Consider the following 26,096-nt stretch of genomic DNA (forward strand, 5'->3'; position numbering starts at 1 on the left):
CTTCTTTCAAGCACTACAAAGTAAGCTTACAGTATACTCTCAATTGGGGGCAGTTGTTCAAACGAATACAGATGTCATAGGTGCGGCTGGGCTAATAAAATGAGGTATGGGAGTAAGGTCGTTATAATCTTCAATCTGTCTAAATTCAATTGACAGTCGGTGTTTAATACATACTATGTAAGTAGTGAATATTCGGGATGAAGCTATCGCCAAAAAGCAAAGTGATGTGAATTGCCATGGAGCGGTTTAACGTCAGATAGTCCACCACACCAATTATCTTCGAGTCTGCAATGCTGCAATGACAGGGTTGTATGCTAGAACGCTACTTAACGGTGACATAAAGATCCCTGGAAACCTAGCGATATAGTTGAGATATCCCGGAAAGTTTAGGTGAGTTTGATCTGACTCGGTACTGCAAGCGTGTAGGATAGTACCTTGGGTATTGAATTAACATAAGAATTGGCTCTTTTGCAGCTCAGCTGATGCTTGCGGTCGAGTCTCGTCGAGACTTGGCGTCTTTCGGGAAAACTATTACACACTTCCCGTTCCGAGGACAGAATCGTCGTGAAAAAAAGAGGGAAAGTGAACAAGACAAATGACGCACAGACCACCTTCTAGTTGGAGCAGCCGGGAGCTCTGAAGGCGTTTTCTTACTGGAGCCACACAAACACATCACACATTGTCCAAACATCTCTTTCATCCCAATTGCAGAGCCCCGTAAACAATTTGACTCCTCCCTCTCCCTCTCCCTCTCCCTCTCCCTCTCCATCTCGGTTTCTAGCTAATTGAAGCTCTACCTCTCTCCACTATCTTTTCCATTTCTCACCTTCCAAGTCCCGTAACTCTCCATCTCTTGTCCGATCCCGAAGTTTGTTTGACCTTGCCACCCCTCACGGCTTTGCCTTCCAACCACGAACCTTTCTCGACTCCATTTTGTCATCAGGCTTGCCCTATTCTGCTTGCTTGCTTCGACTCGATTCAACCCAACTCCAGCCCCATCACTTCAATCTCGACCGAAAACGATCCTCGTCTTGAGCCTGAACCCGTCACATCAGGCTCTGTGTCTTCGACGTTTTCATAACCCTCGTTCGATCCGTTTCCGCGACACTGAGAGCTCGCCGGTTGCGCACCCAGCCTAATTTTCGCTCCGAATCACGCTCATCATATCAAACTTCACGCCACAACACACAGCCATCATGGCCTCCAACGGTAACTTCACCCAACAGGATCAGTACAAGGAACCTGCCGACCAACAACCAACGGCTCCTACTACCTCTGCTGCCGATGGCTCTGCCACCGCTGCCGCTTCTGCCACCAACAACCATTCCAAGGATGAGGTTGGCTGGTATTTCGTGGAACAATTCTACACCACCCTAAGCAAGTCTCCCGAGAAGCTTCACGTATGTTAACTCCGTTGCCGGTGCGCTTTTTTCGTACTAACGACCTTGATAGCTTTTCTACGGCAAGCGCTCGCAATTCGTCTGTGGTCGCGAAGCTGAGGTCGCCAAGGTCTCTGTTGGCCGAGTGGTAAGTTGAGATAGAAAAGGAACATCTGGATTGGTTACTAACAGTATAACAGGACATTCAAGAACGCATCAAGAACCTAGATTTCCACGACTGCAAGGTCAGGATATCCAATGTTGACTCCCAGGCTTCCTTTGAGAACATCGTCATCCAAGTGATTGGTGAGACATGCAACAACAACAAAGCACCTAAGAAGTTCGTCCAGACCTTTGTTCTTGCCCAGCAACCCTCCGGCTACTTTGTTCTCAATGATATCCTGCGATATATCGATGATGAGAGCGATGACGAGTCTGCTGCTGCTTCTGAGGAGCCTGCCGAGGAGCCTGCCGCTCCCGCTACGGAGGAACCTGCTGTCGCTGTCGCTGTCGAGCCCGAGGCTCCCCTGTCTGTCGAGGAAACCAAGGAGGATGCCCCTGCCCTCGACCCCGAAGTTGTTGATCAGAAGCTTGAAGAGGTTTCCACTTCTAAGGATAGTGTGACTCTCAACGGCGACAAGCGCGAGGAGTCTGTGGCTACGGACCCTGAGACGAAGCCTGAGGAGCCTGCCGAGACCGCTGATGAGGCTGCTAAGGAGCTTGCTGAGGAAGACGTGAAGGAGCCCGAGAAGCCTAAGGATCCTAGCCCTACACCCGTTTCCAAGCCTGTCGCTCCTCCTCCTGCAGCTCCCGGGAAGCCTGCAGCTCCTCCTAAGCCCATGACATGGGCCAGCCGAGCTGCCGCTGCCCTTCCTAAGCCTGTTGTTCCTCTCCCCAAGACTACTACTCCTCCTGTGAACCAGAGCCGTGCTCCCGCTCCTGCTGCTGCCGCTACTTCTCAACCCGCTGCTGCTCCTGCTGCCAGCTCTGCCGCGCCCGCCACTGAGTCCGCTGGCAAGGATGCGGCTGGATGGCAGACTGCAGGCAGTGACTCGAAGCGACAGAACCGACCTCAGTCTGTTTCCGGACCCCCTGCTGATAAGGAAAGTACCACCGTATACGTCAAGTTTGTCACGGATAAGGTCCAGGATGCAGATCTCAGGAACGCCTTGACTGCTTTTGGCGAGCTGAAGAGCCTTGATATCATCCGCCAGAAGGTAAGATCAGATCCTCTACTATGACACTGTCGTCAAAGCTAACATGGTATAGAACTGCGCATTCGTTGAGTTCAAGACCCCCGAAGCCTCCAAGGCTGCGGTTGCTGCTAACCCTCACACCATCAACGGCGAGAATATCATGGTCGAGTCCCGTCGCAACAAGCCTGGTGCGAATAACGCTGGTGGCCGAGGCCCCGTTTCTGGACGTGGCCGTGGTGGTGCTGAGGGCGGACGATCTGGTGGCCAGGGGCCCCGAGGCAACTTCTCTGGCCAAAACCGTGGCCGTGGTGGCGCTCCCCGCGGCCGTGGTGGTGCCCAGTCCCATAACGCTTAAGCAATAGCGACTGGTATATATAAAGTGGCAAGGATCAAACATTGACACCAGCAGTCAGTCAGTCTTGGTTTTGCTATCTAGGTCCTGGAAGGACTGGGACCCTATATCGAAGCAATCACAACTAATCTACGTGATATACATAGCCATTCAAACATCAACACGAGGGGACGACAAGAGAAAACAAGCTCAGCAGATGGTCAGGGGGGGCGGCAAGGGAGCGGAGTTTGGTATTCCCTTTCGGAGGAAGGATGGAGTTGGGAATTTGGAGTCATAATTGTTCGTTTTTCATTCCGGTGGTTTGCGCGCTGCATCTGCATCTGATCCTCTCAGCCGGCGATTGGGTTACGGATTTCAGCGAAAACAGGGGAAAGGTCATAGGCTGGGAGCTTTGATTTGGCATCATTACTTTCTAATGACCGTGTACATTCTTACAAAAGCGAACGGACGGGCGATAGAGGTGGCAGTACCCGGATGGGCAGAAGGACGTCGACGGGTATACATACTCACGAATCCGTGACAGTTGATGATGTTGGGCGAGAGTCCAGGCCTGTGATAAATGAATGGGCCTGGACGGACCATGTTCTGTACTTTTTACTGTGCAAGTAGTACCTCTTTGGTTTCTATTGCTTGAGTCGAGCTACCAGATCAGATCAGATCAGATCACATGAGCAAGTGAATGCAAAATTTTCATATGAAGTCAACGTTTTCATGCCATGTCATGTGAGGCAGGTAACGTAGCATGCTGAAGATCCAGGACAGGAGGGACATGACGGCCATGATATCCAGTATCGGTCTAGAAGGTCCCGTAGAAGCAATGGTGCTGTTGCTTGTCTTCTATATTATGCGACGATATCCGAAGTTAAGCTTGCAGAGCCAGCCTCGTGGATCAAGGAGGTCGAACGGTTCGTCGCATGAGAAATTGTTGTTAATGATGGACGTTGGTCAAGGTTCTTTTGTAACAGGGAAAAGCATTGACAAAAGGCCAAGCCAGTTACTGGGGGACTTTTGAACGAGAGAGGATACCCACGCGTAATAGTTACTATGCAGAGAGGCAAAGACAACTTGATTTTGAATCTATCGACGGTCAAAGTTGCACGTGTTCGTGTAGTAGACACGGCGATTTGATTCTATCCATTCGGTTCGTCGGAGACTATCCCGAATAGCCAGGGCGTGTCCTATTATTGTACATACATGAGGTAATAAGGTAGGGTAGCTTATTCCGGACACGCCGCACGATGAATGACATGGGGAAACAAAAGGTTCCCCGGGTATTTTTGCGACCTTCTAAAAGCAGACCGCAAGGAGAAGAAAAGAACAGCCAATATTATGTGAGGGAGAATTACTGGCGATGGGACGATGCAAGCAAGGTCCTTGCCGAAAGATCCGGGGAGTATCGTTACCATTGTCCTGGACGATCAGTTCGGTTCAGTTCAGTTCAGTTTGCTATGGAAATATCTGAGACAGCGGCCTGACCTGATCACATTTTCGTTGGGATTGTTTTAGGAGTAAAGGTTGCAGCCAAGACGGGAGAGGATCATCCATGGGGTGCTTGTTCTGCAAGCCTGTAGGCTTGGTTTACGATACATGAATCACGTACGTATATTATATGTATACCTCAGTCAAAGGTAATTAATCAACTTGTGGATGGAATGTGAGAGCCTCGACTTAAAACTCCGTCGACGGTACTTTTTAGGATCGTGTTCCTTGCAAGATGAGACAAGGAAAGGATCGGCATAGAGCGTAAACTCTCCAGACTTCTGACTTCCTTGCTTACAGGTCTCTCGGAGGAATAATTACCGTGCGATTTGCGTGATCGTCAAGAAGCAATTCGACTGCCGGTGTCACGGACGGAATTAGCAGCAATCCAAGCCCAAGCAAATCAAACAATCTCACTGCATGATGAATTGGTTGATTATCTTGATGATCAAACGTCACGTCACACCAAGAAAAGTGCTTGCGTGTTCTCTCCCCCGCAACAAACCAGGCTCCTACATATGTACATGCCTAGGCAATGCATGCAACATAGGTCGTGATAGTACTAGTTATCAATCGGCCCTGCTCCAGATTCTTGTGCTTAATAGTGTAGTCATAGTGCACCCATATTGGGAACCCAATGGACAGTAAGACGGGAAGTTTCTCACGGAGATGGTCCGGAAATGTTGTGCAACCCGCGCGGGCCGCTATAAGATTTACTATTGACAATGTCTATTGGATCCTTCGTAGAAGAAGAGGGGGGTTTTCGGTGTAGTCCGTGTAGGTAGGTACCTATTAATTAGATTCATTCGTTGTCTTGTGCGAGTGAGTTGGCTAATGTCGCATTCATCGAGTCCGAGGATGGATGAGTCGATCAATTCATCCGTGATTCGTCCAGGCAGCTCGCATGAAACATGAAAAATGATTTACCTGTTACAAGGAATCAAAATGTCACGATGGCTGACTATGATTAATAGAATAACAGGAAATAGTCATATAGAATATTAGTGTGGGGCTATTTATGAGAAAAAGAGACGCCGAGTAGAAGGGCCTGACCCCAGACATAGAAGAGGGGCCACTATCAAAGGTGCCAATGCTAGTATCAAAAGTTCCTTTGACGAGCGCAACGCTTCCAAAGCGATGAGGAAAGCTGTCCTGGAGAAAAAGGATACAGTACTCCGTACGTACAGTACTCCGGAAAGTTCCCAGGAGTCTGGTTCGCTTTTGACGGGCGAATCAGCAATCAGACTGAATCGTTATTCATCGAAACGGTGAAGGGCACTTTTGTAACGGAACAAGGTGCCGTTTTTCTATGTTGGTTGGCTCATGCTGTTGTGCCTGCAATGCAGCGTCTCGGATTGATGAAATGAGGGCCGAAATATCTTCACTGTGGAAAGGACTTTTGTGCGAGTTGACGTCCTATCAAGTAACAGAATGAATGACTTGCAGGACAGGTCTCGTGTTTAATAATAAAGGCTTTAAGCGACGACCACGACCTGAGGCTCCGGATATTGAAGTCGAGACCCGGCCGAGATATCGATTGTGGCTTATGTACTCCGTACGTTGAATAGATTAGTCCGTATCGAGGCTTGAACTCTATCGGGTGCCTCCCTCGATTTACTGGCATGGCTTTTCGGATGTTAACTAGCACGGCAATTGCCCTTGTAGCAAAACTATGAGGACTATGTATGTATGGGATAAACGCCCAAAGAGGGTTGGGTGATTATCATATCGCCAAAAACATATACATAATTCAAGGTTAAAATGCATACTCGTAGCAGAGCTTCCATTGGCAGTGGAGAGAAACTCTCTCAGGCAAGTCCTGTGCCGGTTATCCGTCACCCTTTTGTGACCTCCCCGACCGGGACTAGCGAGGCAAGGTGGGGCCGTGTGCTGCAACTTCCTCGTGCGGTTCGGTCTGTGAGTGTGGGCTTGTGAGACCCTAGTTCGCGGGACCTTTTGGCGGGAAGGTGGTCCTTTTGAACCTGCAACATGCGGCTGCCACTGACAGTCCACCACCGAGAGACAGCGCCAGGCAGGCGCAGGCACAGAACAGGTCAAGCAAGCCATGCCATGCCATGCCATGTGTCGTGCTTTCCCGGGACCGGGGCTCTTTTAACGATCAGGGTGCTCTTTCCCCGACATCTACCTGGCCTACAGTACAATCTCACTGCCCAGCTCCTGCGGAGTCAAATCGAGTCGACAACCACGCCTTGGAAGGAAGAGGAGAACCCTGGACTTGGCACCACCAACGGCATCTTGCACTCTTCATCATCGCGACATACTTGAGGTCAATAATAGCACCTCTAGAACAAAGATACAGAGCCCTACACCAAATCTGAAAAAGATATCCACTAGCAGAGGCGAGATCGGCAGTCAGCGCGGAAATTCGGCGCATTTAGTACAGTAAACTCTGCTGCACTTTGATGCGCCCTTCAAAAGTGCGGATCGCATCACATCCGCGCATCCCACAACCCGGCCGAGACAAAAGGCCAATACTCTGTCGCATCAGATCCAATTGTGATTGTCCTGACTTGTTCGATTTAGGCGAAATCGCTTTTCTCGAAAAAATACGGTAGCGTCCACTGCAACAGCGCGCCAGCAGCCTCATCTCGCCACTCTGAGCCTGTGCCAGCGTTTTGGTCCACGCTCCCCAATACCATTCCCGCACCCTCACGTTTCGACGACTTCTGGCTGCCACTCCACTCTCTCATCTGAATCCTCCTCAAAGCTCGGTTCAACGTGGGCCCTTTTGAAACGGCTGACGTCGCTTTGCTCTGGTCTGGCTGCTCCGGTTTGGTCACCGTTTCCCTGACCTTACCATCGATCCTAGTCACCCCGAGCAAAAGAGCCGCCGCATTTCCATTCCTCTTCCATACCCCATCGAAGCTGGACGGAGGCACGCCTGGTTTGGGCCCTACCGGCATCCCGTTGAACCCCGTCTTCCAGCTCGACTCACACCCCCCTTCGATCCACGATTCTCTCCTCAAACTTACGAATCCCTGCGTGCGACCTTCTTCCACGACAGATGCTTCTCTTCGTGGATCCATGCTGACTGTTCTGATCCTCTCACCTACGACTTCTGTTGGCTCGCTCCAGTTTCTTCTTCCAAACCTCTCCACACAACCTCAGAGCGGGTCGGAATGATCAACCTCCTCAGTTTACCGTCCTCTATGGAGACTCCTATGGCCAATGCTCGTTGAGGTTCACGCCCCCAGACGACAGAGTCACCCTGTGAGCCTTTTCCGTTCCGTATCGGCCGGTCGTGGGGCCCTCTCCGACTTCATATAAGTCCCATCTCCCTCCAATGGACCTACGCAGGGCCACGGCCGAGGACGATGTATCATCCACGACCGCTCCTACGTCGCCGCCCCTCAGGCGGCGTGTATCGATGGAGGAGGACCTCTACTACCAGCGTGTCATGACAAGTCCGCGCCGACCCTCCCAGCCGCCTCCGTACCAGCCAGAGCGAGATCCGCCGCCGACAACGTCGAATGTCTCCCATGATGGGGATCGTTTGGAGAAGGGGAAGGAGCTCACGACTGGTGGGGGCGGCGAAACTCAGCTTCATCCAGATACAGGAAAAGAAAGCCTGCCCGACTATAAGAACTCAATATTACTGGAAGGTGTATTTGACAAGAAACACGAAATCGAAAACTTGATAAAGAGGGCCGAGGACCGCCAATGGTATCCCGTTCATGTCTGTTTGAATGGAACAGCGCTTAGCATATATGGTACCAAGAAAGCATGGAGTTGGGGTAGAACACGCAGTGACGGGCCGTCGGTCGACCCAGATAACCCTCCATGGGTGAAGAGGGGCAAGCTTGAGAAGACATATAGCCTCTTATATGCGGATGTCGGTATTGCCGCTGACTATACGAAGTAAGCTATCAAAGTCAAGACCTAGGGTTTGTTATTAACAAGATACAGGAGGCGATATACCATCCGTATTCGAGCCGAGACAGACCAATTTCTCCTATGCTGTATCGAGCTGAGTACATTTAACAAATGGCTCGAAGGTCTGTTCGCGGCTATCGATATTGCTCTGCCTCTGGAAGACCGAGATTTCCCGCGTGATATGTCTATTCCCCGAATACAACGAATTCGGTGGTTCCATGGCCAAACGCCAACGGCTACAGCTATTGATTTGTCAGAACTAGGCATTGAAGGAGGATCTGAAGAAGTCTCTGCGACAACAAATGAGGCTCGTCCATCAGCGCCACCTCTGCGATCAGCTCCAGAATCTCAAACCAGGCTAGAACCTGAAATCGAGGTTGAAGGAGATGAAGAAGAAGTGGTTGAACCCCATCCGCGAATAGACCTTGCCCGTCGTCTCAGCACAACGTCATACAACAACATGGGCATTGACCCTGTCGATGGAAAATGGATACCAGAACATCAGTGGTCGAGTGCTCATGACTTGCTGTATGCCAAGCTCTGTTACAGCAACCTACTCTTTAGAAGTCCCCGCAAAACACCATACATCATCAGCAATGGCAAGAAGTTCTATGTTGATTGGACGACAGGCCGAATGGTCAGGGTCCTCCCGCCTGCCTACGGTGAGATCGACTACTTTGGGGCTTGGCAAACGGTTCATACCGAAAACAGACTTATCTGAGTTCTTGGCCAAACGGACACACCCTCGTATACCACCACTATATCATCTATCATCTATCTCATCATTACTACATACACATACTCACTGGAGTCGACAACTATTCTCTTACACGACAGACACCACCGCGACCAGCCATACTTCCTTCAAGATGGCACACATCTAACCCTGTCATGGGTTCATTCTACGACATATACAACTAGATCACCTGTCATATTTTGTCACATACGGAGCTAGATATTCTTCTCCTCATCTCTTACTTTCTTCGCAGTACATATTTTCTCTGCATATCTGGCGCATGGAAGGCTGCGGATGCATCAGCCGATGATGACAGGGGCTTACGATCATGGAACGGAGTTTGCATTTCATTTCATTTATTGCTTGCTTAGATCCTCGCACTTTGTACATTTGAGGACGCTACACGGCATTGGGTTGTGGTGAGTCGCGCCCTCAGCCATTTGGTTTTCAGCATGAGTGGTCATGGCTGCTTTTCCATATCAGCAATTCATACACGTTTGCATGCATGGATTGCGATGCCTGTACATAGAAAACATGGCAAGAAACATTTTGAAGATGACATTGCATCTAAATGCTTGATTAACTGTGACCGTTGCTTCGTAAATGCTGTTATAAAAGACAAAAACAAAACATTGGTATAATAACGCCTGTTACTCCCAGATCCATTGTATGACCACAGCATAAGTTCAGCTTTATGCTATCTAGGTGCATCTTTCTCGCCGTTCATAGTCATGATGATGCTCCTTGTTGCCCACCACCATTGACTGCGTCAACAGCTGCTATGCCCTGTCTCGTCTCAGCAGCAACATCGTCCACAACCGGGCGCAGCGCGTCATTTGCGCCCTGGACATCGGCGACGACAGCTTCGAGGGCATCAAGAAGTGTACGAATTTCTTCTCTTTGACGACGAACTTCCTCGTACAAGAGAGCGTTTTGCGATTGTGTCGTCTGTAGGCGAGCATTGAGCTGCGACTGGTGCGCCGTGAGGGCGGGCGTGAGATGTGCGGCGAGGATGGCTGATGGGGGTAAAAGATGGGGACTATACATATGTTAGTGGAAGGCGATTATAGATAATAGTGAGAAGGGAACTTGCGGTGTTGGTTCTTCTGTTGTTGACTCTGCACGTCGGCGGGAGGCATCGCTAATAAGGCTCTCTAGATCATTGAGCTTAGGAACGACCTGTCTCGATACCATAATATTATCAAACTCTTTCTGTCCACCCCGTATCAGCATTGTTCGTATTTACCGCTTCGTTGTGTCATACCTCGCACTTCTCGCCAAGCTTATCAACCATTTGTCCCTGAACCTGCCTCAACACACCCTCCGCCCTCTTTGCAACCGTAGGGTAGCAGCCGGCGACATTGTCCCATCCAATCTTGCCCAGCGTCTTCTTTAGCGATCGCGCGTAGAGTTCTTGTAGACGCGCGGCGCGGGGACCAGGCGTAACGGCTGTGTGTCGCTGAGGGAGGGGCGGTGATGCGGGAGGGTCTTGTTCTGATTCTGGTTGTCGCTCTGGTTCCTGGGATTGAGATTGAGTTGTTTCTTGGGCTGTTTCGGCCTGCGCGGGTTGTTCAGGCTGCGGATCGGGCGCCATGACGATAAATATGGTACTGATGTTGGAGATGTTTGGTCTTGGTGGTTGCGAGACGCGACTGATAAGGCGGCGCGTGGGGTAAAGTGCTGTACATACCTCTTATCGCACGTGGTCAATCATGATCACTATAATTCCAGAACCTCAACGACTATAAAGGAAATCCAGAGTCAATCTGGTCTTAAAATATCCAGAATATCTATATACGTCTATGAAAACAAGCTTGTCAAAGCCAATTGTATGTCGTGTTTGTATGTACCATATGTATCCATCCATGCCTAACCCATCATAACCAAGGCTCATCAGCTCATGAAACTTGCACAAGTCCTCATGATGCAGCCTTTTGTCTGTTGCAACACCGTGTTGTAGTTCCAAGTAGAAAATCTATAGGGTATCGATTTAAAAAATCCCAAGGAAAAAGTGCTCGTTCGTCTGTATGCTGTTGATGTTGTGCCTCCCATGCTCTTCTTCGTATGTCTCTCCGTGTTTAGTTGGCAGCCAGAATTGCAATTGCGTCGGCATCCGTAGCGCGATCCTGCTTTCCGCCGTTTCTTCGCTTCTCTTCCTCTTCTTTCTTGATACGATCTGCTTCTCTTTGTCGCTCGTGGCTAACATATGTGGCATACCGAAGTGTACCAAGCGTCAAAACAGCCATGAACAGTATTCCCAGAACAGAGCGACGGATAAGAATCCATCTTACTGCCTCAATTTCTGATTTAGCATCGCTACTAAGAACAATGCTGATCTTGTAGTTGATTTGCTGAATCTGTGATACGGTCAGTCACCAAATCTTGCCGATATCGGAAAGGATTCTTACAGAGCTCTCAACACTTTTCTGTTCTTCCCTGACGGCCATTTTGCGATCGTTGAAAGAACCCCGAACATTATCATTAAGCGTATGAACCTCCTGATTGAGCGATTGCGTTAAGATGTCGACCTCGTGCTGCAGGTGTGTTCGCTGTTGTCGTAGCTGCTCTTCTTCAAGCCGTCGGTTATTCTTAATCTCAGTACTCAACTCTGAACAAGCCGCTGTGAAAAGGTATGTTTCCTGAGGAAGCTGTTAGTCAATGTTGCTTTGACCTCTATCGGCCAAGACCCTCACATTTTCCACATCGCTCTTGCTGACAAGAGTTGACTGCGCCATGTCGAGATTCTCGGCAAGTAATGTTCGAATCGCCTTCATTGACGTTGTGGCTTGCTCCTGTGTATAGCCCCCTTCTTGTAATTGCTTCACGAGCGAGTAGGTATCGAAATGGTGGACGTAGGGTGGTGGGCACATGGCTGGCCCTGATCTTGTCGTCGTCGTGTTCTTGGTTGCTTCTGGTGGTTCCATATGCAGTACTGCTTCAAGGGGGCCGCTTTGTTTTGCCTCTTCCCGGGCTGTTCTGGCTTGTTGTTCCTCCTTCGATGTCTCGTTCTCCTTAGGTTGTTGCTTACTGCTCGTCGATGCAGCAGCCTCGTTCGTAGACACTGACTTATCTGGCATCGCCTGTGCCGACTCTTGTGTCGTGCTGCTCTCCGGCTCGGGACGAGTGGGAGTTTCGCCAGTGAGTGGGTGCGAGGCATTAAGCTTGGCGGTCGTATCTGACCTTGGGGGTTGAGGCTCAACGGCTTTTCCTCTCCTTCGCGCGAAAGTACCTCTATGTCGAGCAAACCCAGCAGCAGAACGGGGTGTCGCACGCAGACCTCGCAGGACCTGCGGGCTCAAGAAGGTCAACCGAGCAGCGGCCGTCATGGTGGGCAAAAGATGACCCCGCGGATAGAAAAGGAGTGAGCAGCGATCGATAGATTCGGGACGTAGAATTAGCGATGGCTAACGAGTTCCAAGTAATTCAATCATGGAAACAAGGGTCTCTCTAGAACAATATCGTCGTGTTTAAAGAAGAGCTTGTTGAGGTTTGATATGGTGCAGTCCAAAAGATGTAGCTAGCATGTTGAGGAAGTACTATAGGTACTAAAGATACAGAGGGTCCCGTCGGAGAGGAACCGGCAATCGGCGTGCGTACCTGCTTAAATGACTTGGCCCCAATGGATCTCACCCTCATATGTCATTTCTCCAAAACTGGTTTAGTGCTCAGTAGCTTGTTTGCGAATTGCCGTTCATAGCCGCAGGGGTCCAATCTAATAGTAGATACTAGTTATGTATGTACTTGAAAATCACCCTTCAGCAAATTATTAGACTATTCTTTTAATTAAGTAAATATTCAATCTACAGAAATAAGCAAGGTACCTGGCTATGGCCCGGTCTTGGCTTCCCTGGGGTTAATGAGACACACGCTTTGTTCATAAACCAAGGGTACTTCGACAACGCCTCATAAGAGTCGTCTCCTTTTCCACTTTTCATTCCAACCCACCTCCTTTCATCAAGGGAGACCCTCAGTAAGATTGTAACGCTGTCATGTTCTTTTCGTTTACTATCCCAGAAACCAAACAAGCTGCCTGTAAGACATGAATAAACCCAATGACAAATACAAAACACCCATCATCCAACCAAACTCCAAGCGGCACCTCATTGTATTAAGTACATTGTCTGTACCTCGTAATGGCATAATTCCTATGATCAAGTGCCTGCCTTGTTCTTTTGTCCGTATGTGCACCTCGACGGAGGGCTTTCCGTAGCGAGGTTTGTCTCTTATTAACCAAGACATCCAAATCTATGTGTAATACAACGTATGAAGTAAGATTCTCTCTGTTTGCAAGCATGAGGGTGAGTCCGCTGCCGCTGTCTCAATCGTTGATTGGCTGTTTACGCCTCATCGTTATGGACGCGAACTGCGACCTCTGGCTTCTTGAGGCCGGTAGATGGGACTCCAATGGCACTGCCGTTGGCACTTGGTAGCCCATCACTCTGGGGGCTATTCGTTTCATTGGTCAACATTGGGGTTGGTTCCGCCGAGTCAACTTCGATTTTGAGACTGATAGCCATATTGTCGACAACCAAGATCTTCTCCACCACTTGGCTCAAACTGTGTGATGGTTTTGGAAGGGGTGCACTCTTCTTCATCGTTTCAAGGTGCGTATGGATCTTTTGTGCCAGCTGCTGCTGCCCGGGACCTTTGGTGTTGTGAACCAGGCTTTCTACCTTGTGTCAGCCATCGTCGCATGTATAAACAGAGTGACCACTTACTAATAACATAGTTTGCAAACTGGTCGTTGATCAGCTCGAACAAAGTGTCCTTCCCACTTGCACTGACAGTACAGAGCTGTTCGCGGATTTGCGTTCGTTGTTCATCCGAGCCAAAGGCGATGCACTTCTCTACCACATTGGACGAAATCTTGTTCTTGGAGAAGTACAACAGTTTGTTGATGACCATCTCAGCAATTCGATCCCTGTCACTGCCGGGTCGGTGCTCGATGATAGCCTGAACGACATAGTTGCCGAATTGGTTTGTGGCAAGCATCTCCATCGATGGGTAAAGCGGATCCAAGACCTTTCTGATGTCGTCCTCCTGGCACACCTCCAGAAGTCGTTGAATAACCCGGCATCCATGCGAATCCTGGCTGAGTTCCAAGGCATGTTCTTCAGCAACCCTAACAAAGGAGGTGAGATGTGCTAAAGGGAGTTCTTGGACGAACTTTTGGATAACATGGTTTCCAGTCTCGTGCTTCATCAAATCAAGTAGATGGGGTTGGATCTCCTGGACAAGTTCGAGATTTTGGTCGACAAGGAAGTGCTCTATAGCCTGCTTAAATTAGAATTTTGTAGATCAACGAGAAATGACAGTGCGTACCTTTTGGACTACACGGCAACCGTGCTTGTTCCGTGCTAGATCATTGACGTGGCCTTTCATTTGCTGAAGAATGTGAAATTTCTCTCCCTGCCCCGTATATTCGATCAAATTCTGCATTACATAGTTGCCAAAAGAGCAGATCATCACGGTGCGAGCGTCATCTGCTATCTCTAGCAAGATTCGAGTCTTCTCTTCATTGGTCGCATTGGCCAGCTTCGTTTGAAGCCACCTTGACGATTCCTGTTCTCCGCTGGCATCGACCATGTGGCCAAAGGCTTCACAAAGCTCTGGTTGAGGACCAGACCTCTTCGTCAACCGTCCACAGAACTCTTTCACCCATTGGTTTTTGTAGATCTTTGGCCCAGGGCCATTGTTCTGATTATGATAGGGGTACGGTGTTCCATACCCAGAATTGTTGTGCCCCAGGTGGTGATAGCGCTGGGGGTACTGGTCAAGTCCGATGGCATACGAAGCGTTGTGTTCAGGGAACATCGCCAGCTGGGGACCATAGTAGGGTATAGACTGTGCTTGCAGTTGGTTGACTTGGTTCGTCATGCGGAGACCTTGATCCAATGGCCGAGCAGAATACACTTGACTCCAAATGTGCGGGTTCGCTCTGGGGTTGGGTCCTTGCTCTGTGAGGTTCGAGAGCCGATCGATGGAACCCCGGGGCATCGCGGAGACTTGTGCGTTCATCATCTCAGAACTAAGATCCAGGCTGTTACCGTTGACACGTTGTCCGCTCGCGTCGTTGCTCCAGGGCTGGCAATTAGGATTCAAAGCAAATGTACCGGCCATGTTTCCCAGGAAATTGAAGGATGTTGCATCCAGACTCTGGCTGTTATTATGATTAAATGCTTTTTGATTGAGAGCCAGGTGGTTGCTGCCTTGGCTCGTGTGATTGGGGAATTGTTGCTGGGACTGTGTCGATTTGCTTGCAGCATGGGTAGCACGGTAGGAGGGTGAAGATTGAGATTGTCGTGAAGAGTTGGAGCGGTGGTCCTGTGTCCGACCGAAGCCATTGACATTGAAAGGTTCTGTATCGTAGCGAAATGCGTTGCCATACATAGCAGTGCTCCTTTCTTTCGAAATGCCCATTTGGGAGAAGGGTCCCGCCAAGTTCTGGTCATTCCCTAGGTCGCTGTTGGGGATGTGGTCTTGTGCCATCCTACTCGGCGATGTACTGGGCGATCGTGCTGCGAGAGGCGTTGTCCAGATGGCGGAGCTAGTGGGTACGTTGAAGGTATTGGATCCGCGTCGCTCGCCATTCTCTTCGATAAGAGTGAGTATATGCACAATGAAGTAGATTGGGTGGAAAGAGCGATATTCACATACCATTTTCGAACAAGTTACGAGTGTGAAAAGTATCCCATGACCTGGCATTTGTGCTGCTGTTGGTCTGGGAATGCATGGGCTGCCGTTGCGATTGATCGAAGGCTCCCGTGGCCATGGTGTTGGAATTGATAGGCCTGGCGGGTTGACGACGCTATTGAGGTAAGAGATATATTAGCATGAATCGAGAAAAGAATAAATCGATTGGGGTCTAGATATGGAAGCTGATGTTGATGTTGATGTTAAAAGAATGTGTGTTTTGTCCGGGCAGGGCTTGGTCGGTTTGGTATCGAATGCATGGGGTAGGTTAAGGCAAGGTAGACGAGACGAGACAAGGCAAGGCAAGACAGATTATGGGGGACCAATTTTTTGCGTTGCAGATGTTATAGGGCACCTAATGGTAGGCAAGGCAAGGCAAGGTGCAAGGTGCCAGCGGCAGCGAATCCCGTGGTGCGCTAGCTATTCGTAGTTTGAATCTGACGCATTTGGGACAAGTCGAGACACACGAGCATCCATCTCTGACGTCGCACTCCCTGGAACGTGGGCCATGGGGGCAAGCACCTTAAAAAAAACAAGGGCCCTGAATGTTTGGGGGCAGACCAAGAAAGGTGTAGATGGATTGGTGGCCGAAGTTAAGGTAGCAATAGAAATCAGTCAACTTACCGAGCCAGTCGGGTGGTTAGTCATTATGTCTCGCTGTAACAATGGCAACAGATATTCGAATATAATACTGTTTGTTGTGGTTGCTGCTGTACTTATGCCCAGGTCGTACGAAGGCTGTTGATTGTTTGTGTTGAATATGTTTAGGAATGTGCCAGGATCCTAGAAAGCGAGGAATAGGTATGGAGGGTTGATTATGTAGACTAACGGGGCAGGGGCGACAATGGATGATCTTTGTAGGGGTCCACGAGTCCTTGGGCAAGGGAAGTTAAAGTGACAACCGTGGCAATCGGAGGTACCTTTGGTATGGATGGGTATTGATTGATATGTGACGGTTCGTCCTGGATGTGACTGGGTATTGTCGTCGAGATGAATATTTAATAAGAAAAAAATAGACGGTCCAGATATTTGAGGGTTGAGAAAGCTCAAAGGAAATATAGACAAGGTAGTGAGTGAGTAGATATAGATGAGATCCCTCCCGCTCCCGAATTAATTCGTTTTGTTGGTGATATTTGCGAGCATCTCCCGCGTGTAATGGTAATAAGGGGTGGGCGAAGGAAAAAGAAAGAAAAGTTTTGACAGGAGAATGATAAATTAAAGTATTAAGAAAATGTGTTGGTTCAGTATTTGCTGAAGAAACCTCAAGCTCAGGTCCTATGTTAGACAGTGAGTAAGGTTGGAGCTCAAAGTAGGTTTGGACAAAGAAGATGTGGCAAGCGACAACTCGAAGCAAGCGGGTGTAGAGCGGTTTTACATGAAATGCAGTCTCCCGTGGACCAGTGAAAGGAAACAAGGGCAAACTAAATCAATGTAAGGTTGCACGCGGCGTCGGAATGTGCGGGCCCCAAACAGAATTAAACTGATAGGACTTTTGGCCATTTGGTGCTCCTATTCAGGGCTCGTAGCAAAGGGAGGGAGGGGAGAAGAGGAGTTGCTTGTGCTGCCTGGCTGTCTTGTCGTGTCTTGCCTTGCTTTGCCTTGCGGGCAGAGGAATGATGTGCGTGTCTGGCTCTGGCGTTGGCTCTGGCGCTGGCTCTCCGCCTTTTTGCTGTATCAGAAAGAGGGGAGGACGGATATGCTTAATGAGGGTTGTTGACAAGGGTCTTCCTTGGTGCAGGGAGGGATCGTATTGCTCGAGGTGGATCAGGGAGGTTGATAAAATTCAGAACCCCTCGATAAGTAGTCGATTCAGGAGATGGAAATAGTTTGTCAAAAGAGGGGAAGTCAAGGGCTCTCTAGGCTCTTTATTGCTGCCAGTTGACAGCCTGGATATCCTTCCCAATGGAATTGTCGGCGTATGAAATTGTCACCACTCAGCCAACCACCCTCCAGTCCCATAACGCCATTCATTCTTTATTAGTCGGTGTATGTAGGTAGGTATCTTGTGTAAGCCAAATCATGATTGCACAGCTAAGACATCAAGTTTTTTTGGCCTCTAATAACCCACGCACTGATACCTACCTACCTATCAGTCCATCTATCGCTCCGCCGACCATCTCACCGTTGTGACAGCCTCCTTTGTTCATTGTTGAACCTGAGGCCGGGCTGCAACCCACAGGGACCGCTCCAGAGTTTGGCTGGCTGTTTCCATATCTCCTCTGTATTACCTCGCTACATGGCACAATGAGGAGGCCTCGCATCTCCCGACGGTTGCACGAACTGTGCTTTTGCACGCGAGTGACATCAAAATGGATCGTGACTTGCGACTCAGAGCTGAGATACTTTGGTTGAAAGGAGGTCCAACAGCCAAAATTTCCTTCACCCAACAAGTCCAGTATTCCAGTTGTTCAAATTTCTTAGTAGGCTTTTCTTTCGTTCATCGACTGGCTAACAAGATGGCCATATGAACATCACGAAAAAGGTCATTATTATTTGCCTTGATATCTTCAACTTTGGAGATTAATGTCCCATGGCTTAAAGCCTCACAAGGAAAGCCAAGACGGGCGCTCGGGCGGCCCCTGAGGGCTAGACCAAGATCGTCTTTCAACCCGTTAAACTAGCCCAAACGTAGCTTAGCTCGCCAATCACCCGCATAATCAAATCCTAATCAGGGAGGAAGCTCTGTGAGTTTGACTTTGGGTGAGCTTCTGTGTCAACAAGAGAGTTCATATTCGTAACTCCTTCTTGATTTGTGGCCTCTCATTTTTGTTTTTTCGGCGCGTGTCACTCAAGCATGTGGGTTCACAAGTCATCTCAAGTTTCGACAACAACGCACCTCTTGTATGACGCATAGACTCACAAAGCGCCTGAGCATGCCTAAGGTACCTTACCTACCTAGGGTATGTGTTCTCACGATAGATGCAAGTACACGAATGAGAACGATAGTTGGTTCTATCAAAATAGTCATCCAATAGCCATGGAGAATAAATACCCTTTACATGATTTTTGGTTCAAATACGTCCAAAGGGAGCATCATAGTCTCCTGTGAGCAGCCGTCTGGCTAGGTTCGTTTTGCTGATACTCTTCTCAGTCACCGCAAATGACTGCTGACCGAAGCTCAGTGACTGTAACTATACTCCAACCTTCACTCGTCCAAAGCTTCAGCACCGCGTTGTCTGGTGGAATTCACTGGTACCGATCGAGCATCTTGTTTCTCCCCCAAGTTGTCCAGCTCTAGTATAATCGAGCAAACGCCCCACGGTAGAGATGAGCGTAGGTCTAGTCCCTGTGTCAAATGGGTCGATAGAAATAGTCTGAGGCCTTTGAATCTCCATGCAAGGGGGAGATCTAGATACGAGACTTTAGTATTTTCGTATCTTGGCAACAAGCATCTTTATACATAGGTAGTTGATTTGATTCCGCAAACTTGCGTAAGTTCATCGGGCATATGCAACTGATGATATTCTAATGTTCTCAGAATGAAACTTCCTCAGCTGGGAATCACCCAGGTATACACAAACTCCGGTCGGCGATGATGATACCGACCGTTAACTATACTTCATTTCGATCATAAATATTTAGAGCTTCGTCTAGTCACTAATGCTGTCTAGAACTTCTGCGATGGTTAGTTTACCCATGGGACATGGTGTGTAGACCTTTAGCAACTCTTCACCGGGCAAAAAATCCCCACCGCAAATAAGACCAGCTCACTGACTATCCCTCTCAGTAGCTAAATGAGCTCATGTGGAATCTAGAAAAGACATTTTGTGCTATTCTTGGCCTAACTTCGTGAATCGTGACCAGTCCATTTGTTTGTTGTGGTGCAGAAATGTTTCACCCTGTGCTTAGAGCATCGCCATGATGCATTCCATGAACCCGATAATAGCGGCTCAGAATATGCTGCTCTTCTGACCCAGCAACGATCACTCTCGCATGAGGCTGTTGAAAACATAATGTTCACAGGCTTCGGAAATAGTCGAGGTGTTCATGCGTCAAAGCGTTGTTGTCAGATGGTTACCATGGCTAAGGGGGCCATCATTCGATGCACAGAGACATCTGTTTTGGTATCGCTGGACAACGGTGTGCTTGAAAGGAACGAGTGTATACTGTACGGAGTAGAGTTTGCCAATCTGTATTTCATGACTGTATCCGTATCCTGGAGCACATTGCATCCATGTCGTGCATGGTGCTGTCTGCCAAAGAAATAACACTGGTGAGGTGACTAATCAAGCGAGATAAACAAATGATATTTACTTCCCTACCTGAGGATAGCGGCACTTGGACGAAATAGAAAGACAAAGCCGAGGGAGCTACAGATCCGAGACTTTGGGAAGATCCAATCTTAAGACAACTATAGTAAACATGCTAATAGCGTAACTAAGAGATGAGGCTATTTGATCGATTGACCGCGCGTCCTTATGACTGTACCTGTGTTTGTTAACTATTTCGTCGCAATACTGCAAATAAACGAGAACAAGTTTACGTCTTTAAGTGAGGGATATACGCAGTATGTCACGCAACCGTTTTCTGTGACAGCTTCCGCTTGGCAAACAAACATCCGGGATGGTGTGTTGAAAACAATGAGAGACACCAGGGTAATTATGTTTCTGTCTAGCAGCTTGACAGGACACTGGAGTAATATCCATAAAATCAAAGCCATTGCAATAGTCCTCAAACCCAAACCTCAGTCGAAGCTCAAGGTAAATGACAAGTGCACGAGAAGGAGAAAGGAGAGCTATATGTCTCCTGATCAAATCAGGTATCGTTGCTAAGTACGGAGTAAAAGCACAGATACCGGTGCCACTTCAGAGGGCCTACCAAAATGAAGGCGGACAAGCGGCCAGAAGAAACGAAATGCAAGGAACAATCGATTGCGTGCCCGGCCGTTTCCCCCGAGCATGGGTATGGCTTGCAGCTGGAAGCAGAGCTCAGCCGATTGCCTTTTGCGATCGTCCTCCTGTAAATAGAAGCATGTACGCGTGTGCTGCGTTGCTTAATATATGCCCGTATTCATTGAAGGAAGACGACGAAAGAAGAGTGGCTATGCGTGCGTTGTTCCAACAAAGTCATCACGCGCATTCGGCTGAGGCGTCTCGCTCCATCTTTGCAAGCGTCGTGGCATTGGGTTAGCTTAGGATTGGGGGCTTGGACTTGTCCCTTTTGTGTGTGATAACCGTTCGTACCTTGCATTGGCGTCCAAAACGATGGATCCATCGCTTGCCACACTCGCGTGAAATTCTAGGCTCTTTTCAGCATCGTTTAGATGAGTACAAAGAGTCCAGTCCAATCCAGCAGCAGGAGAGGCATTCGGTTCCTAGCTCATCTTTATCGATAAGGTCATCCATCAGTCAGAGCCGGTTCTTTGTTGTCGTCTACCCTTCATCGAGGCAAAGAACTTCCAGGACTGGCTTGGCAGGGGGAGGACAACGGGCTCGACCAATGAACCGGGCGGCTACAGGGAGCATGTGGGTGTCGAGTACAGCGAATCCCAGCGAGTATCCAGTCACTAGAAAAGCCAAGTTGAAGAATTTCAAGGGCCCGCTGGTCATGGTCAGCATCGCCGAGGAGCAAGAGGATGAACCTGGAGCCAACAGGTCACATCTCCTGTTGAAAAAGCCGAATTAAATGATGGAAGCGGGACCTTAGCAGAGTTCTTATTGGATGGACTAGCCAACCAAACTGCGGTGACCGCACGTCCTTTGGAAAGGAAGGTGGCCCAGCACACCACGACAGGTGGTTTAGCGGCCAATTGCAGCGACGGTGCCCCTGAGAAGACCAAGAAAACAGTGGTCCCTAGTGGCTGTCTAGCCCCTCAGAGCGCCTAGCGGCCCCTACCATGGACAGCACCTGGGCCCAGGTCTCATTTCCGGGGCAGGGGCCCCTGTCGTGATCAAGTGTAGCTCAGGACAGGCTCCGAGCCAAAAAACCCTCTCCCTCTGCTGTTGTGGTTGTTTCTTTCTCTTTCCCAACCCAATCCTCGCGGGCCAAGTTTGTGAATATCGTCGTCGGCATCGTTTTTTCGCTCCCAGTACATCTTGTTCTCAATCGCTTTTTGGATCTTCAGCTTCACTCTTTCAGCTGATTTCCGTCCGGTCTTTCCAACCCCCCTCTCTCTCCCTTCGTTCTACCCACTATCTTAGGCCCATCACCAACCACCTCGGTTTTCGGTACTCGCCAGGCATTCATTGACGAACTATTGGCGATATCTTCTCCCTGGCGTACGTTATCCTGTCCCATCTGACCCTCCACCTGCCACCTTTATTTCATCGAGTCGTCTGTTTGGGTTGGCATTCTGCAACACGTCATGGCATGCATTGAATTGTTGGGATCGCCATGGCTTCGAATTGGCCAATCCTCCAACACAAGTCTACTTTGCAGTCTAGATGGGCTCTTCCGGCCTTGATGCGGAATGGCAGTCGGCTGCGAATATTGGAGGCTGCGTTGCAGATGACTATGCACTTGACAACCGCCACAGACAGGCTCGGTCGCTCTCGCCGGGTGGCATTTCGGTCATGACCATGAGATGATGGCTTGCTAACATGATGATGAATAGACGTTGCTGGCTTTACATTCGTTCTCTCTACTCGGAGCACCCATCGTTATTACGAACTCAAAATCCGTTGCTACACCTACGTAACATTCAACCACAAACTCTATTCACGATGCCTTCTATTTTGAACCTCGTTACCCGATCTGACATGCCTGCCGATTCTGATGGCTCAAACGACAACATGATCAACCTCATGCTTGGCCTCCTCGGCCTTGTTTTCCTCGGCCTCATTCTGGTCGCCATCCTTTTCCTGTTCCGCCGCGCTCGTCGTCAGAAGCAGCAAACCATCCAGTCCGAGGAGGATGGTCTGCCTTCTTACTACGACAGCAACAGCAAGCGATTCACCAACCACCGCGGCCTCACCATCGAGACAACACATAACGGTCGCTCCAGCGTCTTCGTCGTCAACCAGGACGGCCGTCCTATGCTTGCCAACCCCAACTCACCTCCTTACTCCCCCGATAACGTTCCCGAGATTCACATCACCTTCCCCGATGAGAAGGACGAGCAAGGCCGACAGCAGAGCGGCCGTGTGCTCGTCGTCCGCGTTGGTGATAACTCGACCGTCGGACTGGAACCCATGAACGAGGAGCAACTGCCCGCCTACGAGAAGGAGGCCAAGGGCCAGTTCTACTCTATCGACATGGACCAAATTGGCGGCCTCAAGGAGAAGGACCGTACTCAATTCCAATAAAGAGATGCCTCTCCTTGACGCTTCCCTTTCCTTTCGTTCGTCGCCGGCGATGCATCTTAAGAGCCGTCTGGACGACCTTGTCACGACAAAGCTTTGAATACGATTCTTCATTTGGGAATTTTCTCCCCACCACCAAAAATTAGCGAACTAACCCGCCTACCATGGCTCGACCTTGCCATTGCAACCGGAGAGTCAACGGCACTATTCATGACCCGTTACTATATATATACCCGTTTACGCTGCGGTCTAATTTTCGCATTGCTACCCATCAAGTGGTCGCCCCTCCCCCATCATGCTTTTGCATATAGATCCCTCACCTTTCCCGTCAAGCGACTTGAACAGTCAAAAACAAAATGCCATGGTCCAAGGTCCTAGGAAAGAGAGGGTTTAATGAATGGATTTAAAAAAAAACATGAGGCGGAGAGGGGTGGCAGTGACGCACCCCGTGGAGAGGCCTTGGATCACTCTGGCAGTTGATGGGTAACATGGACCGAAGCAAAACACTTTTACTTTGAGTAAAACAATTACCTATTTTCCATGGGGTTGAGTCTTGGGATACGACACAGAGCACTTTGGAGTAGCAACTAACTATATCTATCTGTAGCTGATAGTGTATAATTTCTTATCCTAACAATTTTGAGTACCATAGTGACCCACGAATAAGTCTTTGTGATGTTTCGTAGACTGGCTCCAGAGGCTGATTTGAAGGGAGGTTGGCAGGTTGGTAAAGCATTTGACCGGATCGTAATCCTGTAGATCCGCATTCCTTGCATTACCTCTTACATCGAATGTCTTGGTATGTAGAGCTTCTGATTGGCCATCCGTCTATCCGGCTTACACTACCCCTTGACGTTGAGTTGAACGGCTGCTAAATCAGATAACACTGGGCTAGTTAATGATTTAGTCAGTCAAAAGATAGTTCTTTATTAGGCTTGACTATCTTTTGTTCAGTCTGGGTAGAGAGTGCCAGGCTTTCTTTACAGTATTGATCCGGGAGCTCCGGACAGCATCACGATTCAAGACCTCTTTCAATTGGAGACAAAGAAGCATGCTATTGATTGATAATGTTAGGTTATCTTGCAGGACTCTCTCGGGATCCCCATACTTGGTCCATTCTGGTACTCCTCCATGCTTTGCTATGCCAACTGAAATCAAAACCGAAACCCTAGGGATGTACATCAAGAAGCGAAGAGTTGAAACAAGTTGCGGCTTCAAGTGAAGAGCAACATCTTTTCAATTTTATTCCCTATTTGCCCGTCTCCATGGCAGCCGAATAAACCGTCAAGGTCGATGCATCAGCGGGACACATCACCATAGGGCAAATACATGAGTTATCCTCGCCTTCGGCACGCACGGTACAGACGATGGCATTCTTTGACGGGTCGCAGCAACAGCAAGGAGGTCCAGCAGGGGCAGGCGTCTTTTCCTCGCGCTTAACGGGAGCGGCTGTGGTGGTGGTTGCAGGAGAAGTAGATGAGGTAGCCCAGATGGTAGGGGCACCAGCGGGACACACGACGGCGGCGCAGTAACAGTCTTCGGGCTTGACGTCTTTCTTACAGACTGTGGCGGGCTTGGAGATGTCGCAGCAGCAGCATGTGCCGTCGGCCTTGTCGTAGGCTGGCGCAGCGAGGGCGACGCTCAGGAGAGCCGCGACGGCGAAGAAACGCATGTTGAGTTGCTGTTTTTGGTTTTGATAGGAGTAGATGGATTTGGCGGAAGAGTTGTAGGTAGGTCAGAGGAAGAATATGGATATATGTTGAGGCTGTAAGTGAACAAGTTTGCTTGTTGGTGAATCACTTGGAGGAGAAGGATAGAAAATAGAGGCACTGAACAGGAGGACAAGGCAGGACACGAGGCATAAATAGAGACCTAAAGCATTGAAGTGAATTACACGAGGAACAAGGGGATCAGGCTCCTTAAAATATACTTTGTCAACTGCAAAGGAACAGACCAGACAGAACAAACAAAAAATGGGTAAGCGTCACCGGCTGATGAAACGGCCCCCGTCCCTTCCTCTTCCTCTTCCCTTTTTCCCTGGTCGAAGATCAATTAAAGGATCCATCCATTCCATTTACTGCCATTTGCCGTTTATTTTATGTACTTTATGTGGCTTATGTGCATGTATGTGTGACAATCACAATTAACCTTCTGATCCTCCCGAATCCTTCACCAACGGAATCAGCCTCAAACCAGATTAAAAGAGGAGTAAGTTACTATACGCCCAAAATCCTGGAAGACCTAGGGAACTCACGAGGACTGCTAAGGTACTCGGCCATGACTTCATCTAGATGAGACTCTCGGGCGCATCCTAACTTTGGTGGCCTAATTCTTCCTCTTGGTGTATTTTCTCTTTTCTGTGCATGCAAGTGCCGTCATTCATTTCCCGGCGTGTTTCAGGACCTGGACTGACGTTGAAGCCTCGCGTTTGACAAAGTCTAAGCGGTAAAAACATGTCGATTTAGGCTGTTTTTGGAGTCGGTAGGTAGATTTAACTTTGGAAAGCTGTTTGATCGATGAATTAAGATATGTATATACTCCTTAAGCTGTGTTGACTTAGACTGAAAGGGTATACTCTATCTTACATGCTAAATACTATCTTATATATGCTAAATGTTATAAATCCTTAGATGCAACGCTACCTATTCACAAACCAATTACTTTATATGCTAAATGAATTATATGCTAAATACCGTACATGCTAAATGCTAGACCAATATCGTTCCAACTCATCCGCATGCAACAAACACTATCATGCATCACAACCACGTTGTATCCATGAAACAACAAACACCACCCGCAAACAAGAATGCGTTCATCTATCGTAAACTAGTTAGTCCGCTCTTCTGAATCACAAAATCTTACAAAGTGACGTTTGTCCTCTCACAGCTTCACGGTGATCGACACAGCACGGCCGTCCTTGGCTGTATCCTGCGACAGAGATCGCTGCTTCAGCCCTCGGTGTCAGCACGGGACTCGCTACAGGGATCGACTTTTTTGGTTGGAATGGAGACGACGACGTATCGGAGAATACTTGTCCTACATTGTTTCTTTGATCGTGGAGTGCTTGTGTCCTTGCGTGAGGTAGGTACTTTGTGCGTAATCTGTGTGTAGCTTGTCGGTCAT

At 48.9% G+C, this 26,096-nt stretch overlaps 7 protein-coding genes across 7 annotated transcripts; 3 read left to right on the plus strand and 4 right to left on the minus strand.

The window, feature by feature from the left end:
• Nucleotides 1-1,196: 1,196 nt before the first annotated feature.
• Nucleotides 1,197-2,930, plus strand: FTJAE_9251 (uncharacterized protein; the record flags this gene model as incomplete). Its single annotated transcript, XM_037356153.1, has 4 exons — nt 1,197-1,400; nt 1,453-1,527; nt 1,580-2,596; nt 2,649-2,930. The coding sequence occupies 4 exons, from the start codon at nt 1,197-1,199 to the stop codon at nt 2,928-2,930; spliced, it is 1,578 nt and encodes a 525-aa protein (XP_037203673.1).
• A 4,780-nt stretch (nt 2,931-7,710) lies between these two features.
• FTJAE_9252 (uncharacterized protein) lies at nt 7,711-9,021 on the plus strand (the record flags this gene model as incomplete). The annotated part of the gene is made up of 2 exons (XM_037356154.1): nt 7,711-8,285; nt 8,334-9,021. The coding sequence occupies 2 exons, from the start codon at nt 7,711-7,713 to the stop codon at nt 9,019-9,021; spliced, it is 1,263 nt and encodes a 420-aa protein (XP_037203674.1).
• Nucleotides 9,022-9,765: 744 nt separating this feature from the next.
• Nucleotides 9,766-10,630, minus strand: FTJAE_9253 (kinetochore-associated NNF1; the record flags this gene model as incomplete). The annotated part of the gene is made up of 3 exons (XM_037356155.1): nt 9,766-10,075; nt 10,154-10,248; nt 10,301-10,630. The coding sequence occupies 3 exons, from the start codon at nt 10,628-10,630 to the stop codon at nt 9,766-9,768; spliced, it is 735 nt and encodes a 244-aa protein (XP_037203675.1).
• A 484-nt stretch (nt 10,631-11,114) lies between these two features.
• Nucleotides 11,115-12,362, minus strand: FTJAE_9254 (moz represents a chromatin-associated acetyltransferase; the record flags this gene model as incomplete). The annotated part of the gene is made up of 3 exons (XM_037356156.1): nt 11,115-11,393; nt 11,445-11,675; nt 11,730-12,362. The coding sequence occupies 3 exons, from the start codon at nt 12,360-12,362 to the stop codon at nt 11,115-11,117; spliced, it is 1,143 nt and encodes a 380-aa protein (XP_037203676.1).
• A 1,011-nt stretch (nt 12,363-13,373) lies between these two features.
• On the minus strand, nt 13,374-15,808 carry FTJAE_9255 (RNA-binding pumilio; the record flags this gene model as incomplete). The annotated part of the gene is made up of 4 exons (XM_037356157.1): nt 13,374-13,705; nt 13,755-14,310; nt 14,359-15,629; nt 15,694-15,808. The coding sequence occupies 4 exons, from the start codon at nt 15,806-15,808 to the stop codon at nt 13,374-13,376; spliced, it is 2,274 nt and encodes a 757-aa protein (XP_037203677.1).
• A 6,583-nt stretch (nt 15,809-22,391) lies between these two features.
• Nucleotides 22,392-22,973, plus strand: FTJAE_9256 (uncharacterized protein; the record flags this gene model as incomplete). The annotated part of the gene is made up of 1 exon (XM_037356158.1): nt 22,392-22,973. One exon carries the CDS (start codon nt 22,392-22,394, stop codon nt 22,971-22,973), a length of 582 nt encoding a protein of 193 aa, XP_037203678.1.
• Nucleotides 22,974-24,219: 1,246 nt separating this feature from the next.
• On the minus strand, nt 24,220-24,642 carry FTJAE_9257 (uncharacterized protein; the record flags this gene model as incomplete). The annotated part of the gene is made up of 1 exon (XM_037356159.1): nt 24,220-24,642. The coding sequence occupies one exon, from the start codon at nt 24,640-24,642 to the stop codon at nt 24,220-24,222; it is 423 nt and encodes a 140-aa protein (XP_037203679.1).
• Between the last annotated feature and the right edge of the window lie 1,454 nt (nt 24,643-26,096).

This window comes from Fusarium tjaetaba (genome assembly GCF_013396195.1).
Source record: "Fusarium tjaetaba strain NRRL 66243 chromosome Unknown NRRL66243_c0000210, whole genome shotgun sequence".
NCBI lineage: Eukaryota > Fungi > Ascomycota > Sordariomycetes > Hypocreales > Nectriaceae > Fusarium > Fusarium tjaetaba.